The 18229-nt window shown below is 40.9% G+C and overlaps 1 protein-coding gene across 1 annotated transcript in view; it reads right to left on the reverse strand.

Annotated features, from left to right (window-relative positions):
- exosc9 (exosome component 9) overlaps window positions 1-18229 on the reverse strand; it is an 81451-nt gene that overhangs the window by 18058 nt on the left and 45164 nt on the right. Inside the window, exons 6-7 of the mRNA XM_072584221.1 lie at window positions 11919-12001; window positions 8381-8513 (exon numbers count right to left, since the gene is read on the reverse strand). Of these exons, the coding sequence (XP_072440322.1) occupies window positions 8381-8513; window positions 11919-12001 (216 nt within the window). The remainder of the gene's footprint in view (window positions 1-8380; window positions 8514-11918; window positions 12002-18229) is intronic.

The following is an 18229-nucleotide window of genomic DNA, read 5'->3' on the forward strand; positions in this document are numbered from 1 at the left end:
AAAACTGAGTGATGGAGCAGTTAAAAAGAGGGAATTTATAAAAGGACTAGTAAACAAGCATGGAGATCTCAAGAGGTTGTAGGGCTTAAAGGGGTTCTAGACAATGGGGACCGTGCAAGGTCTTGGAAGAGTCTGAAAATAGGGTTAACATTTTCAAAATGGACACATTGCTCAAGCAAGGTGACAGACAACAACACCTCAGCATCATTTTTAGAAATGGGTTCAGAACTATAATATTTCAACTGACTGACCATCTGGGGATGAAAGGATGGTCTTGGCTCCACTTTGCATTAAGCCTCATCACCACATGCACTTCATTCCACACCTCTGTGACAAACACTTCCCTCCTCCCACATGATTCTGTACAAATCACAATGCAATGGATTCAAAAATTAAAATCACAGGCTGGCTAGTCACCGTCTATTTCAGCTACATTTACATTTATCTGCATTTGACGGAATGCAGTAATGGTGTATTACAATGTTGTCAATCAGCTATTTCCTAGGATTTTCATGCTATGCAGATAATTGCCCTCTCTCTAGGCATATCTGACATTTTGGACTTTGTTAATCAGATTTGAACAAGGACAGTAATATTGAATTAACACCTATACTTTACCACCCAGTGGAAGGGATAGCAAGTTGAGAGGGGTGAATCACAGAACATAAGTGATAGGAGATGAAGTTGAAAGGACTGTCCACAAAATGGCTCACTAGGAGACAAGCCTGGCTGCAAACTCGGGTAGGGAGGGCAGAAAAGGCAATTCTGGAGGCCCAACCCTCCACAAAAACCTTACTAAGCATCAGCAACTGTCAAAGTCAGAGATGTACAGCACAGAAACAGACCCTTCGGTCTAACTCGTCCATGCCGACTAAATATCCCAAACAAATCTAGTCCCACCTGCCAGCACTTGGCCTATAATCTTCCAAACCCTTCCTATTAATATACCCATCCAGATGCCTTTTAAATGTTGAAATTGTACTAGTCACCAACATTTCCTCTGGCAACTCATTCCATACTTGCACCACCCTCTGAGAAAAAGTTGCCCCTTAGGTCTCTTTTAAATCTTTCCCCTCTCACCATAAACCTATGCCCTCTAGTTCTGGACTCTCCCACTCCAGGGAAAAGAATTTGTCTAGTATTCCCCTCATGATTTTATAAACCTCTATAAGGGCACCCCTCAGCCTCTGATGCTCCAGGGAAAACAACCCTAGTCTATTCAGCCTCTTCCTATAGCTCAAATCCTCCAACTCTGGCAACATCCTTGTAAATCTTTTCTGAACCCTTTCAGGTTTCACAACACCCTTTCCATAGGAAGGAGACCAGAATTGCGCACAATATTCCAACAGTGGCCTAACCAATGTCCTGAACAGCTGCAACATGATCTCTCAACTCCTGCCCTCGATACTCTGACCAACAAAGGAAAGCATACCAAATGCCTTCATCACTATCCTATCTACCTGTGACTCCACTTTCAAGGAGCTATGAACCTGCACTCCAAGGTCTCTTTGTTCAGCAACACTCCCGAGAACCTTCCCATTAAGTGTACGAGTCCTGCTGAGATTTGCTTTCCCAAAATGCAGCACCTCACATTTATCTGAATTAAACTCAATCTGTCACTTCTCAGCCCATTGGCCCATCTGATCAAGATCCCGTTGTAATCTGAGGTAACCTCCAATTTTGATATCATCTGCAAACTTACGAACTATACTTCTTATACTCACATCCAAATCATTAATGTAAATGATAAAATGTAGTGGACCCAGCACCGATCCCTGTGGCACTCCACTGGTCACAGGCCTCCAGTCTGAAAAATAACCCTCCACCACCACCCTCTGTCTTCTACCTTTGAGCCAATTCTGTATCAAAATGCTAGTTCTCCCTGTATTCCATGAGATCTAACCTTGCTAACCGGTCTCCCATGGGGAACCTTGTCGAATGCCTTACGGAAGTCCATATAGATCACATCTACCACTCTGCCCTCATCAATCCTCTTTGTTACTACTTCAAAAAACTCAATCAAGTTTGTGAGACATGATTTTCCACGCATAAAGCCATGTTGACTATCCCTAATCAGTCCTTGCCTTTCCAAATACATGTACATCCTGTCCCTCAGGATTCCCTCCAACAACTTGCCCACCACCGACATCAGGCTTACTGGTCTGTAGTTCCCTGGCTTGTACTTACCACCCTTCTTAAACAGTGGCACCACATTAGCCAATCTCCAGTCTTTCTGGCACCTCACCTGTGACTATCGATGATACAAATATCTCAGCAAGAGGCCCAGCAATCACTTCCCACTGAGCTCTAGGGTACACCTGATCAGATCCTGGGGATTTATCCACCTTTATGCATTTCAAGACATCCATTACTTCCTCCTCTGTAATATGGACATTTTTTAAGGTGTCACTATCTATTTCCCTACATTCTATATCTTCCATGTCCGTTTCCACAGTAAACACTGCTGCAAAACACACATTTAGTATCTCCCCCATCTCCTACGGCTCCACACAAAGGCCGCCTTACTGATCTTTGAGGGGCCCTATTCTCTCCCTAGTTACTCTTTTGTCTTTAATGTATTTGTAAAAAACCCTCTTGATTCTCCTTAACGCTATTTGCCAAAGCTACCTCATGTCCCCGTTTTGCCCTCCTGATTTCCCTCTTAAGTACACTCCTATTGCCTTTATACACTAAGGATTCACTCGATCTCTCCTGTCTATACCTTACATATGCTTCCTTATTTTTCTTAAATAAACCCTCAATTTCTTTAGTCATCCAGCATTCCCTATACCTTCCCTTTCACCCTGACAGGAATATACTTTCTCTGGACTCCAGTTATCTCATTCCTGAAGGTTTCCCATTTTCCAGCCATCCTTTTACCTGAAAACATCTGCCTCCAATCAGCTTTTGAATGTTCTTGCCTAATGCCATCAAAATTAGCCTTTCTTCAATTTAGAACCTCAACTTTTAGATCTGGTCTATCCTTTTCCAACACTATTTTAAAACTAATAGAATTATAATCACTGGCTCCAAAGTGCTCCCCCACTGACATCTCAGTCACCTGCCCTGTCTTATTCCCCAAGAGTAGGTCAAGTTTTACACCTTCTCTAGTAGGTACATCACATACTGAATCAGAAAAAATTCTTGTACACATTTAAATTCCTCTCCCTTAACACTATGGCAGTCCCAGCCTAAGTTAAAATCCCCTAACATAACCACCCTATTATTCTCACAGATAACAGATTCCTTACAAATTTATTTCTCAATTTCCCTCTGACTACTAGGGAGACTATAATACACTCCTAACAAGGTGATCATTCCTCTCTCATTTCTCAGTTCAACCCAAATAACTTCTCTGGGTGTATTTCCAGGAATATCTTCCCTCAGTACAGCTGTAATGCTATCCCTTATCAAAAACGCCACTCCCCCGCCTCTCTTGCCTCCCTTTCTGTGGCATTTGTATCCTGGAACATTAAGCTGACAGTCCTGTCTATCCTTGAGCCATGTTTCTGTAATTGCTATGATATTCCAGTCCCATGTTGCCAACCATGCAGAGTTCATCTGCCTCCCCTGTTAGGCCCCTTGCATTGAAATAAATGCAGGTTAATTTATCAGTTCTACCTTGTTCTCTGCTTTGTCTCTGCCTGCCCTGACTGTTTGACTTGTTTCTTTTCTCAACTGTACCAGTCTCAGATTGATCTCTTTCCTTTCTACTTCCCTGGTTCCCCGCCCCTCCCCCCACATTCTAGTTTAAATGCTCCCGAGCAGCTCTAGCAAATTTCCCTGCCAGTATATTAGTCCCCTTCAAATTCAGGTGCAATCCGTCCTTCCTGTACAGGTCAATATTACCTCAGAAGAGCTTCTAAATGATCCAAAAATGTGAATCCTTCTCCCATACACCAGCTCCTCAGCGATGCCTTCATCTGTTCTATCCTCCTATTCCAGCCCTCACTAACTCGCAGCACCAGGAGTAATCCAGATATCACTACTCTCGAGGACCTCCTTTTTAAATTCCTGCTTAACTTTCTATATTCTCCCTTCAGAAGCTCATCCTTTTCCATTCCTATGTCATTGATTCCAATGTGTTCAATGACCTCCTGCTGGCCCCTCTTCCCCTTGAGAACATTCTGCACCCTCTCTGAGACATCCTTGATCCTGGCACCAGGGAGGCAACACACCATTCTGATTTTTCACTGCTGGCCACAGAAAAGTCTGTCTTTGCTTTGGACTAGAGTCTCCCCTAAAACAACTGATCGCTTGGAACCCGACATACCACTCATTACATTAGAGCCTGTCTCGATACCAGAAACTTGGGTGTTCGGGTTACATCCCCAAGAGTCCATCACCCCCTAGATTTTCCAAAAATCATACTTATTTGAAATGGGGATAGTCACAGAAGACTCCTGTACTACCTGCCTACCTCTCTTACCTTTTCCATCTATGTGACTGTATCTGTAGCTTTTCTCCCTTCCTATAACTGCCATCCATCAGACCCCCTTGCTCTTGTAAATTTCTCATTGGTTGGAGAAACAAAGGCAATCTATTCGATCTGATCGGATTCCCAACCAATGACATTTATTGCAGATGTAATCCTTAGTAACACAAACTCTCCCTAAACTCCCACATTCGACAATAAGAACATACCACTTTACTAAAGCTATTTTTGCTTCTTTCAATCTTGGATCCAGAAAATAGCACTGTCTTATTCCTCTCAAAAACACTGCTCCAGGCTAACTTAATACTTTTAAAGTTTAATCAAATAAACTTTATAATCAAGGAAGAACCCATTCTATTTACTACAGTAAGGCCACACTTAAAACTATTCACTTATTAGATTAGATTACTTAGTGTGGAAACAGGCCCTTCGGCCCAATAAGTCCACACCGACCCGCCAAAGCGCAATCCACCCATACAATTACCCCTTACCTAACACTATGGGTAATTTAGCATGGCCAATTCACCTGACTTGCACATCTTTGGACTGTGGGAGGAAACCGGAGCACCCGGAGGAAACCCACGCAGACACTGGGAGAATGTGCAAACTCCACACAGTCAGTCGCCTGAGGCGGGAATTGAACCCGGGTCTCTGGCACTATGAGGCAGCAGTGCTAACCACTGAGCCACCGTGCCGCCCTTATCTGTTTCTGTGCTGTGACCTCTCCCAATTGGGTTCCTCCAAGATCAGTTGTAAATTTCACTTTGTTAATTTTTCCCAGACGCAGTCCAGAGGTCCAGTGATACAACAAAGGCAGTAACTGGTGCAGGTTCACTGCTGTGTCAGTTAGCTGTGTGGGTTTCTTTCTCTTTCTCGCTGTCTCTCTCCCTTGCACTGACTGTCCATGTGCTACCTTTGTCTGTGCCTCTCCCTTTTCAAAGTGCTGCTGTTTTGACTTTTGTTTCTCTCAAGTTCCAAAACAATGCAACAGCATATAAAACAGTATTTGCTGTTCCTCGAATTTGAGGAAATCACCTCCAACACCTAAAATACCTCAAAAAAAAAAGGAACAGCCCTCTTACAGCCAGAAATTCTTCCCATCCTCTATCTTGGATTACCCAGAATCCAAGAACTTTAATGTGTGGCAAGGGACTGCCAATGTGTTTTGAGCTGAGTCTCTTTTCAACTTTTATGGCATTCTGTTGCAGAGCATCAACACTTTACAAGTACCACTGAATGTGTGGAAGTAATAGAAATTATTCTGGAAACTAGAATTGCTCTTAAACCAAGAATCCATTACATAAGTTCTTCAAAAAAATTCCAGCAGTTCTCATCATGCAACCTATCCTCCACTGCACCTCATACCACAACTTAGTTCTGACAGTCACCCACCCTTCCTCCTTCACCTACCATGCTAACTCATTGAGTACCCACCTGCACTCTTTCATGCAGCAAATATAGTTCCACTACTCATTTATATATTGCAGGCTAAACTTCATTGACAAAAGCATAGTCATTCATAGAGACACATTTTGATACTTATTGACTGGTCTTGAAAAGTTAATAGTTCCAAGGGTATATGCACCATTTAGTTGCAAATCTTTTCCATAGTTACAGTCAAGGTGTCAATAACCTGGTGTAAAGGGCCTTTGTTCCACAGACAGCCTAATCCTCATTACCGGAGCAGGGTCACAGGATGGGAGGATGGTGGATTGACAGAGTGTGTAGGCAAGCACTCACCAGCTAATCCTGAAGACAGCTGGGTTATTGAGAAATAGCCTTACTACTATATAGGCATAGATAAGATCTTGCCTGTTGACATTTATGAAATGTATTTTAAAACCATTGGGCTGGTTAAAAAAAGGATGATATATTACTGCTTGATAGGAATAAAGATTGTAGACTGACTAATGTCACCCATTTGCAGCTTGTAAAGTCTTCCCCACTTTCCCCATTCTAGGCTGAATCCAAATGTGAGTGCAACTTTCTCAATGGTTTAAATATCAAAAGAAAAAGAGAGTGAAAAATCATTGTTACACATTTCTCCACTGGAATGCAAAGTAGATATATATATATATATTAAAAAGTCAGTGTTTGCAGGAACATGCACCTTTAAATATTGTTTTTGATTTCCAATTCAAGGTCGTAATGTCTTGTCGTGCTTTCATGTATGTTAGGGTCCTACTGAAAGCAATGAATCAATAAGTACATGCTACCTTTAACTAAAATTAATGGAAAAACCAAATTGCATCACATAATCATAGGTCCTACTATTTTGTATAAATTTGTATCTAAACATCAAATCAATCTACAGGAGAAGCCTGGATGATGCAGTTTGATGCACAGCTTTTAGAAATAGCCTGTAACTCATCCCTTTTTGCCTAATAGACAACAACCTTCCATATGAAAATGCTTTCTATAATCGTTCAAATGGAAATGGGCAGCACAGTAGTTAGTAGTTTGATTCCAATCTTGGGAAACCGTGTGTGGAGTTTGCACAGTCTGCCCATGTCTGGACAGGTTTCTGCCAGGTGCTCTGGTTTCCTCCAACAGTCCAAAAGAGGTGGATTGGCTATGGAATATATACGGTTACAGGAATGGGTGGGGGCATTGAGTTTGTGTGGGATGCTCTTCAGAGGGTCAATACACATTCGAATGGTGTCTTTCCACATTGTAAGGATTCTATGATTCTAGTCTTCAATATTAGGATGCCCATTACACTATTGTTATGTTAACATAAATGGAAGTTATGTTAGACAATGGGACAGTATTACTGAGAAATTTGTATCTAAACAAAATAATCCAGAGGGGAAAAATGGATCCTTATAAGTCTTTAAAAAAAAAAGAACACAATAGTAATAATGCGACAGCGTAAACTCAATGCAAAACAAATATAACCAATGTTGGGAATGGCACTCCCAGATTTTTAACAATTTTAAGGCAATTGGAAACAATTTTCGCATGAAATTGCTTCTAACGTAGTAACAGTTTACATCTATGAAGCATCTTCCAAAACCTCAGGACTCCCAAAACAGTTTATAATAGTTGGATTAGTTTTAAAAATGCAGTCAACTGTGTAAGGTTCCTCTAACAAATGGTCATTTAATTTATTTCCATTGAATTTGGCTGAGTATCATTCTCAGGACTGCAGACTGTTACTTGTGGCGTACAAGGGCTAAGTCTATAACAATTCATAATCTAGATAAACAATCTAGATTTGAGGACCAAGTATAATATTTCTAAATTTGCTGCTGACACCAAGCTGGGAGGGAATGTAGATTGTGAGGAGGGTTCACGTGGACTTGGACAGACTAAGTGAATGGGCTAGAATATGGCAGTTGGATTAGCAATTCGGAATTCCTAATGAAGGGCTCCAGCCCAAAACATCGATTTTCCTGCTCCTCGGATGCTGCCTGACCTACTGTGCTTTTCCAGCAGCACACTCTCAACTCTGATCTCCAGCATCTGCAGACCTCACTAATCTCCACTGGATTATAAATATAGCCCACAGGCCTTGGAAATTCAATCCTTGAACTGGTTCAAGATATCCTAAGATTTCTGGAGACTAATAACTTTAAGGAATATGGCAATGGCGCAGAAAACGTGCATTGTGGAGATGACCAGCCATGATCTAGATTAGTAAGGCAGGCTTGGTAGGCTAAGTGACCTCCACCTATCCCTAAGCTCCTCTAATAACGCAGCATCTCTTTAACAATTGAAAGATAAATAATATGCTCAAAACACACAGCACTTCAACATTTAAGAACAGAAATCTTTAACATCACAAAAGAAAGGAGATTATTAACTTTATAGATCAAATTTTTAAAATCTGAAGATAAATAATGTTAATGTGATCTTTTCCATTTCAGGTGCTGATTGTCCGCTGTACAATGCCAGCATGTCAGTTTAAGAAAATAAAAGTGCACACATGTGCTGACTACTGACCTGATCTTTCAGAAGCATTATACCACCACTGGACTGAATAGTGCATAGCTCACGGTGTTTGTTCATGGCAATTACTAGAAGTCCATCCATGACTCGTTCCTCATGTTCGACTGGATCTACCAATAGGTAGGTTCTATATAAAATAAAAACTACTTACAAGATACAGAAGGAAGGGTCCTAATCCCATACTTAGCATGTTCTCATGTCCTTTTGATTTCTTTCCTACAGTAGTATATTCCAAAGTCTTGTGTAAAAAAAGTACCTCCTGCATTGTCTTAAATATTTATAACAGTTTTTAATGACACAAACATGTGTGACTTTATGGCTATTTTATAATCATTTTCATGTCTACAGAATCCCTTCGATCTTTAGTTTAATACTATATCTCAAATATCCAATAGTTTTGGATGGAAGAGTTTTTAGGATATAAAAAAGGAACAAATTTCCTCTTAAGCATTTAAATCTAAAATGTCGTTTGACCATAAGAATCATGCCTGAAGCACCAGATTTTCTATCCATTTAAAATCAACAGGAGGAACATTGAACAGCTGTGGTATACAAACCAGATCTTCCCTGCTTGAGTTTATTCAATCATCCCTTGGTCACAATGTATGTTCAAGCATGAAAGAGAAAAATCTGCGACAAATTATCTATTCTCATTGTATCTCAGGTTACAATGACCTTCTTTAAACAAAGAAAGAAATTGGATATTCACAAGTTCATCATTCAAGGTAAATCAAAGCAAGCAATGCTACAAAATGCAAATATTTCTATTACTTTTATACATTTTGGATTGTGGCCAAGTAGCAAGATTGCAGCTTGCAATAACAACTGGTTAACAATTGACCTGATTTTTCCGAAAAGGTGACTAAAGTTGTGGATAGAGGAATTTCTACATATGTTAATTCCAAAAATTCCAGAAGGTCCATCAAAAAAAAACTTAGCTCCAAATGTAGCTCACAGACAGAGGACAAGCTTTTTATTTATTTGGTGAATTGGTTAAGCAGTAGGAAACAGAACAGACATTCTAAAAACAGAATGTGACTTTTAACATGTTAGATGTATGTATGTTGAGGCTTCAATTATTCACTGTCTATTTTAATGACCAAGATGATTTGATAGAAAGCCATTATCCAAATTTTCTTATCCAAATTATAGCATTGTAAGTCATGGAAATGGAAGCATAAAATTATGACGTGATATTAATTGATCAAGTGAACAGCGAACAGATTTCAACATAAAACATGAAATCATCCACTTAAAAATGGACAGACAGGCTACTTTATAAACTGCAAAAAAGTTAGAAACAGTGGCTATCCTAAGAAACATTTCAAAGATCAATAAAAGTCTTTAACAGGCACAGAAAATAAAACGGATGGAATGTTGGCGTTAATGATGAAAGGACCTGAATACAAGGTAGCAGAAGTTATGTTTAAGCCTTGGCTAGATCAAACCTGTGTTTATTCTGTGCCGTGTGCCTTAGGAAGGATAACCAATCCTGGGGGGAAAAGTGCAGTGTATGCTTACCTGAATGATACCCAGATTTCAAACGTTAAATTTTAAAGAGGTTATACAGAGTAGGATTATGTTTCCCTAGAATTTAGAAGATTAAAGGGGGATTTGTTTGAAGTTTTCAAGACACTAAGGGAAACAGGTAGGATAGATTCTGAGAAAAAAATTACGCTGGCTGAGGAGTGATATTGGGGGGCGGTCTAGAAATTATAGCCAGATTTTTCAAAAATGAAATTAGGAAAGAATTTCTATGGAAAGGGTGGTAAAGTTTGCAATTATCTTCCATAAAAGGCCTCATACTTCATCAATTGCTAATTAAGTCCAAGATTGTTCGATGTTGTTAACCACAACTATTAAGAGATATGTAATAAAAGGAGATATGTGGAGTTTGGTCGCTGATCAGCCATGATCGCTTTGAAAGATGGAGCAGAATCAAAGGGCTAAGTGGCCTGCTCTTGTTCCTAGTGTACAGACGTTAGCACTAATAGGTGGAACTCTCATCTAATTGGTTCCGTAGCTGCTGCCACACTTTCTACAAATGGTTGAAAGAACAAAACTAACTCATCCTGTGAAGTCAGCAGAAATCCTATTCAAGAGTTAGCATTTTTCTAAAAATTAAGGTTATTTGCTGCTCCCCGATTGAAGTTACAATAACATTTTACTGCAAAAGCTGGTGTACAGCTATTTATTTATATTAAACTTGATTGAGTTTTTGAAGAAGTAACAAAGAGGATGGATGAGGGCAGAGTGGTAGATGTGATTTATACGGACTTCAGTAAGGCGTTTGACAAGGTTCCCCGTGGGAGACTGGTTAGCAAGGTTAGAGCTCATGGAATACAGAGAGAACTAGCCATTTGGATACAGAACTGGCTCAAAAGGTAGAAGACAGAGGGTGGTGGTGGAGGGTTGTTTTTCAGACTGGAGGCCTGTGACCAGTGGAGTTCCACAAGGATTGGTGCTGGGTCCTCTACTTTTTGTCATTTTAAAACATGATTTGGATGTGACCATAAGAGGTATAGTTAGTACATTTGCAGAAGACATCAAAGTTGGTAGTGTAGTGGACAGCGAAGAAGGTTACCTCAGATTACAACAGGATCTTGACCTGATGGGCCAATGGGCTAAGAAGTGGCAGATGGAGTTTAATTCAGATAAATGTGAGGTGCTACATTTTGGGAAGGCAAATCTCAGCAGGACGTACACTTAATGGTAAGTTCCTAGGGAGTGTTGTTGAACAAAGACACTTTGGAGTGCAGGTTCATAGCTCCTTGAAAATGGAGTCGCAGGTAGATAGGATAGTGAAGGCGTTTGGTATGCTTTCTTTTATTGGTCAGAATATTGAGTACAGGCGTTGGGAGGTCATGTTGCAGCTGTACAGGACATTGGTTAGGCCACTGTTGGAATATTGTGTGCAATTCTGTCTCCTTCCTATCGGAAAGATGTTGTGAAACTTGAAAGAGTTCAGAAAAGATTTGCAAGGATGTTGCCTGGGTTGCAGGATTTGAGCTATAGAGAGAGGCTGAATAAGCTGGGGCTGTTTTCCCTGGAGCGTCAGAGGCTGAGGGGTGACCTTATAGAGGTTTACAAAATTATGAGGGGCATGGATAGGATAAATAGACAAAGTCTTTTTTCCTGGGGTCAGGGAGTCCAGAACTAGAGGGCATAGGTTTAGGGTAAGAGGGGAAAGATATAAAAGAGACCTAAGGGGCAACTTCTTCACACGGAAGGTGGTACATGAATGGAATGAGCTGCCAGAGGAAGTGGTGGAGGCTGATACAATTACAACATTTAAAAAGGCATTTGGATGGGTATATGAACAGGAAGGGTTTGGAGGGATATGGGCCGGGTGCTGGCAGGTGGGACTAGATTGGGTTGGGATATCTGGTTGGCATGGACGGGTTGGACTGAAGCATCTCTATGACTCTAAATATTAAAATAAATATTTTTTGATCCACAAGGAGAAAAAAATGTTATAAATTTTTCACACGTGAGATAAAGCAGCACAAGAAAGCAGCAATGTTGTACATACCCTTGCTGAAAAAAGGCAAAGCTGACTGCAATGGGCATGTGATGTACACTCAATGGAATTGGATCACGTTCCTCTGGGCTGTACTAGAGATAAAAACACTGTTAGAAGCATATTCTTTGATGCTGCAAATTATTCAAATCCAAAATAATGAGTTAGTAAACAGGGTTTCACAACAAACAAGAAATACTCAGACTCTCAATGAAATGATTCGGGTTTCTTTATTTGTGCTACATCACTAGGTAACGTCTTTCACATACAGAGATACAATTTCAATCTGTTTAAAGAGAGATAAAAACAGGAATCTGAAGTAACAAGTGTTGAAGAAACTCAGCAGGTCTGGGTGAGTTTTAGGAAAATTTTAGACTGTGTCTGTAGGTACCAGTGAGCAGCCATATCAACACAGTCGGTTTCTTGAAAGGGCAAAAATAAAAATTTCCCTTCCTCCCAAACCAGTTAATTTGAATGGTAGTCAGTCTTGGAAACCAAAACCATGGGCTGATACCTATTTTAAAGCTGTATTTTCAATGAGCTTCATGGTAGGTCTACGAGCATGACTTTTCTCAGGTTATCTCCAGTTCCTTGCCTTAGTAATTATGCCACCTGCCTCTTTCAATTCTTCTCATGTCTTCTCATGAGCAATTAAATTCCCACTGCTGACAGAATCTTCTGGGACATACAGGCTACTGGTGGCACTGTTAAAGCCCAATTTGAATATTGGGGGCAAGGAACTATATCGCACACTATCGTCAAAAGAAACCAAAGTGTCTCAGTAAGAGAAGCTGACCTTCCACTTTCCAAAATGGGGAACTGGAAGTTCTGGTAGACAGGATGGTCAAGAGGATCACCATTCTTTCGAAACAGATCACCAGAGAAGGTCAAAACACCAAACACAGCCAGTCTGGACACAGACTAGGTAAGTCTGGTTTCCAAGTTCAGACAGAATGCAAAACAATGCAGGAAAGAGATCAAATGATCTTCTGCACTCTGCATTTTCTTCCATTAACTCATATTTGTCACGACATTTTACCGACGATACCGGTCCCACCAACATCAATATTGCATCCAGCATCTCCACTCGATGAATTGCACCAACTTCATTCTCCACAATTACTAACCCTTCCTGCCCTCTGGCCAAAAATCTGGCAGTCACCACTTAACTTCAAGTTGAGTGAGCACCAGGAAATGAAGCTAAGGGCCATAAGATGCAGCCAGGCTAAGTGCACAACATTGCTGTGTGACCCTGTGTAAAAAATGATTTGGCAGGAGCAGGCAAGCCAAAGGTTCCCCAAGTTCAAAGTCATGTCCTGAAGCGCTGGGAAAAACCTCAGAGAATGCTGGAGAAAGTCAGCAGATCTGACAGCACCTTCCGAGACAGAAATGAAGCCAATATGATTGTCCTTCAGTGTCTGACACTTGCATGCTCATCAAGATCACAAAAATGCCTCTCTACTCCAGAAACAGAAATTAATAAAGGTGTTAGAAGTAACACGCCAGAGAGGTCCATGTTTTGTTTAATTGTAGCGTTGGGATTGAGGCCCAGAGGCAGTGTATATCTAGTAGAACTTTGGACAGAATAGTGAAATAATAAAAAAACAAATGAAACTGGGTGAAAAATAGGTTTGGTGCACAGTAAAGAAGAGGCATAAATAATCCCTCAAAAAAAAAAACCTACTTCTGGGTACAATGGGCAGAATGGTTTGGCGAGCTGTTCCAAAGGGATTCTTGGAGTTTGTCGACAGATTGCCCACCTTAGAGGGACACTGACCCATGGGTCTCTCCGTAACCACAATTCAGTGGAATAGTATCCAACTTATTGTGCGCCACTAACACCTGGACCAAAATCGCAGACCAATTAACGAAGTTTAATACTACCAATGCTTCCCCTTTATCATCCTACTAGTTACAACCTCAAGTATCTCTCAAAGACTTGTCAAATGTGACCTCCCTTCCACCAATCTGTGTTCACTCTATCCTTTCATACTACAACTTGCCAAGTGTCCTGTTATAGTAAATGATTTCGAGTTTTTCCAAATACCAATATTAGACCAACTCACCAGTCATTCCCATTTTATCTCTCCCCTTTCATGAATAACAAGACTGTATTTGCTATCTTCTAATCAATCAATTCCTAAAGTACTGTCAATTGCCAAGGCATCCAAGTCTAGTCTTGCAGTTATTTTCCTTAATCTACTTTAGCAATCACACCCTTCATATCTACATAGTTTACTGGATCAGATTCTGGACCGCTGTTTCAGAATTAATTAAATTACTCCAATTAAATATCAAACTATCATATTAATCAATATTCTTCTCCAGAGTCTTTTATTTCTGGTTATTAATTACCCCTGTTCCACTGCATTATATTAGATTTAAAATATTGTCATTTTCCTAGTTGGCTGCTTGACATGCTATTCTAAAAATATTATGAACAGTGATGCTGATGTGCCTTTTAGAAGGATTTGTTTTGAGCTGTTTCTCTTGTTGAAAGATGTTCCAGTGATACTGGAATATCTGCTCCAGAAACAGTGAGTAAATAACTTTGAGCTCCCCGAGTGTTTTTTCTTAAATTAGACAAAAGCAGCATGAGTGGGCGGAGTCAGGCTCACACAGATCAGCATTTTAATTTTGTTTTCAATTGACGTCGTGGATTTTGGGAGTTGGCTTTCTGAAACCGCTAATAGAGCTAACTCTGCTGCAGCGAAAAGTTCCCTATTGCTGGATTGTTTCTTTTGGCGTCTCTTTCTCTTGGACTGGAGATAGCATGTGAAAAAAAAATCCGTTTTGCTGAATTTGCCTTTGCCAAGGGTATGTTTGTGGGATGCTGCTATAAAGGAACAGTTGATAATTAGTAGTTAAATACTATACGTTGTTAAGTATTTCAAGAGTTAAAGTTATGCCAATTTTTTTTGTTTGTGTTTTAACTGTGTTGTAAGATTAAAGTGTGTTATGTTTAAACCCGAGTAGTTTGACCAATCAAATTCCATCAGGAACACAGTGCCTCACACTTGCCTTTAAATTTGATAAAAGTTAGATTTTAGGCTCTCTCTTATGTTGATGGGGTTTGGTCTGGTCCATTTCAGAAAGCAGTTTTTTTCCTGACCCTTAGGCCCGATTTTGCATCAGTTCTGAACAGTTTGGTGCAGTTTAGAAATGATAAAGGGGAAAGGATCACAGAGCTCACATCAGACCAGCGCCCCTGCCCAGTTCTAGTGTGACTCCAACATTATAGAGACAAGCAAATAATGCTCGAAGCCTCTAGAGCACTGGGGAAAGATCCCCAGGCTATGGTGTATAAAGGATAAAATATTATGCTTTTTCAGGACTTCTCCATGGTAGTGATCCACAAGCAGAATGCCTTTGGGGAGGTAAACAAACGCTGAGGGACCCGAATATTCAGTATTCCGTGAGATATCTGGAGATACTGCATTTCAGCCACAGAGGGTCCATGTTCAACTTTGATTCGCTGGAAAAGGCAAAGGACTTCTTGGATGTTCCAAAATAGACTGACTTGCCTGAATTATATGGACAATTATTTTATTCTGCCCCTTTTGTCTGTAACTTGTCTGGTTTACCTGGTTGTTGGGGGGGTGATCGTGGTTTCCCTTTTAATATATGCCACGATTACAATTTTACATAATTTTCTTTTTATATTGTCGTTCTGCCAGGAGTGCCTAGGGTTACAGTATGGAAGGGACGGGTTGGGTTGGGTATGCACTTTTTAGTCATAAGATACTGGTGTTTGTTTTTCTTACTTGGTGGTCTCTGGGGTGGGGGCATGGCTCCAGCTAGGAGGAGTCATGGTGGGATTAATAGGTGGTATGAGCTCCCCCCCACCCCGTGAACAAGGGGGAAAAAGTTTCCTTTCAGTTATGTTTTTATGTTGTTACGTTGTAGAAACAGTCAATAGTAGTTTTGATTTAGTAGTTTTAGAAGTTGCTTTTTTAAACCTGTGTGAACTGTTTATGGTTCTCACTTGGCATGCTGAGTGGGGTTCTTCCTGCCGGGGGATCTTGGATTGTTTTGGACGATCATGGCTAGCCATGCATTTAAATGGTGTACTTGGAATGTTAAGGGAAGTCACGCACCAATCAAGAGAAAGAAGATACTGTCAAGCCTTGAAAAAGAGAAGATCGATGTAGCCTTATTACAAGGGACACACTTAACCGATAAGGAGCATTGGAGTTGCAACAGGGAGGACTCGGTAAGGTGTTTTCTCATCTTTTAACTCGAAAAGTACAGGAGTGTCTATTCTCATCCTGAAGAACCTCCCATTTCAACTGCTAGGCAAAATAAAGGATAAATACTTAAAGCATTAATACATGGAGAGGAGTAAGGGATTCTGGATGTATACTACCCCCCCGGCACATCCCTTTAAATTTGTAACGGACGTGCTCTCCAGATTGATGGCCTTTGGGGCACACCATACAATTATAGGGGGTGACTTCAACCATATTATGGACCCAGAGGTGGACAGGACGCGTTGGGGTCTTGTGGGTATATCTCCACAATCTAGGCAGTTGGTGGACTTGAGCAGGGAGTTGGGGTTGGTGGATGTATGGAGATTTCTTCACCCCGAAGGTAGGGATTTCACCTTTTATTCTAATCCACGTAAGTGCCATACTAGAATTCACATGGTTTTTGTCCCCTCTGCCTTCTTGAACTCGGCACTGTCCTGCAGAATAGGGAACAAGCCATTTCTGATCATGCGGCAGTGCATATGGAGGTTAAGGCCGGAGGTAGTGAAGCGGATTCCTGACATTGGTGTATGGACCCTATCCTCCTGAAAGATAGTTAGTTTACAGAATATTTTTTGCAGGAGTTTAAAATTTTTTGGGATATGATTTCAGGTACAGCCAGCAACCCATCGGTGATGTGGGAGACTGCCAAGGCCTACTCACAGGATCTGATTATTTCTTACTCTGCGACCCGGAAACGACAGAGGGGAAAAGAGCAATGTCTGCTCAAAGCTCGCCTGAACGCAGCTGAAGTAGTATACTTTGATAGGCTGTCCATAACTAAATTACAGTGGATTACAGCCCTTAGGGCCACTTTGAATGCTGCACTTACCCAAACAGCGAAATCTCTTGCGAAAGAGAGATTATTTGAGTACGGTGATAAGCCAGGTACTTGACCAGAAAGAAGAAATCTCCCCACTCTATTACATCCATTAGAGAGAGTGCTGGTACTCTGACTTGTATTGCTAAAAAGATTAATGCAGCATTTAGGAAGTTTTATTTTGAGCTGTATGAGTCAGAGGGCTGTGAAGATAGAATGAGGAAGATGGAGGCCTTTTTTAGGGCCCTGGACCTTTTTACGTGTAACCTCAGAGCAGGTGTCCTTTTTGACAATGCAGGAAGTACAGAAGGCAGTGAGGCTGCTCCAGAGTGGTAAAGTGCCTGGGCCAGATGGATTTCAAAGTGAGTTTTATAAAGAGTTTATAGACAAGCTGGCCGGCCCACCCTTGGATATGTATAATTACTCATTCAGTCAGGGCTGCCTCCCATCCTCTCGGAGAAGCAAACATCCCTCTTATCCTCAAGAAAGGGAAAGCCCCAGAAGATTACACTTCGTACAGGCCTGTATCATTAGTGAATGTGGATTTTAAAATCTGGCCGAAAATGCTGTCATTAAGGCTGGAGAGGGTATTGCTTTTTATTGTAAAGGAGGACCAGAAGGATTTTGTTAAAGGTCGTAGGCCTACCATCAATATTAGAAGAGTATTAAATATGGTTCAACTATGTCAGCAAAAAGCAATACCGGGTTTGATAGTCTCCCTAGACGCAGAGAAAGCATTTGATCGGGTGGAGAGCCGTACCTCTTTTACATGGTTTGGTCCTGGACAGGTTTTTACCAAATGGGTGGCAGTGCTGTATAGTAACCTGAAAGCAACGGTGCTAACTAATGACATAAGGTCAGACAGTTTTAGTGTCAGCAGTGACAGCTGTCAAGGGTGCCCTCTTTCGCCACTATTATTTACATTGGTGATCGAGCCGCTGGCAGAAGCCATTCAGACAGATCCCAATATAACTGCCCCAGAGGTAGGGTCAGGCTGGCATAAAATTACTCTTTATGTGGATGATGTCCTTCTCTTTTTAACTGATCCAGTGACATCTGTGCCCTGCTTAATACAAGTGATCAATCTATTTGGTTTGTTTTCAGGATAAAAAATTATTTTTTTGAAATCAGAGGCCATGCCTCTGGGGGGTCTTACCAGTACGTCCAACTTTGGGGATGGAAACAGTTTCCCCTTTTGGTGGTCACAGGGAGGTTTTCTGTACTGAGGCATTTTTATTACCCCTGTTTTCGATCAA

This window comes from Chiloscyllium punctatum, chromosome 14 (genome assembly GCF_047496795.1).
Source record: "Chiloscyllium punctatum isolate Juve2018m chromosome 14, sChiPun1.3, whole genome shotgun sequence".
Classification (NCBI taxonomy): Eukaryota; Metazoa; Chordata; class Chondrichthyes; order Orectolobiformes; family Hemiscylliidae; genus Chiloscyllium; species Chiloscyllium punctatum.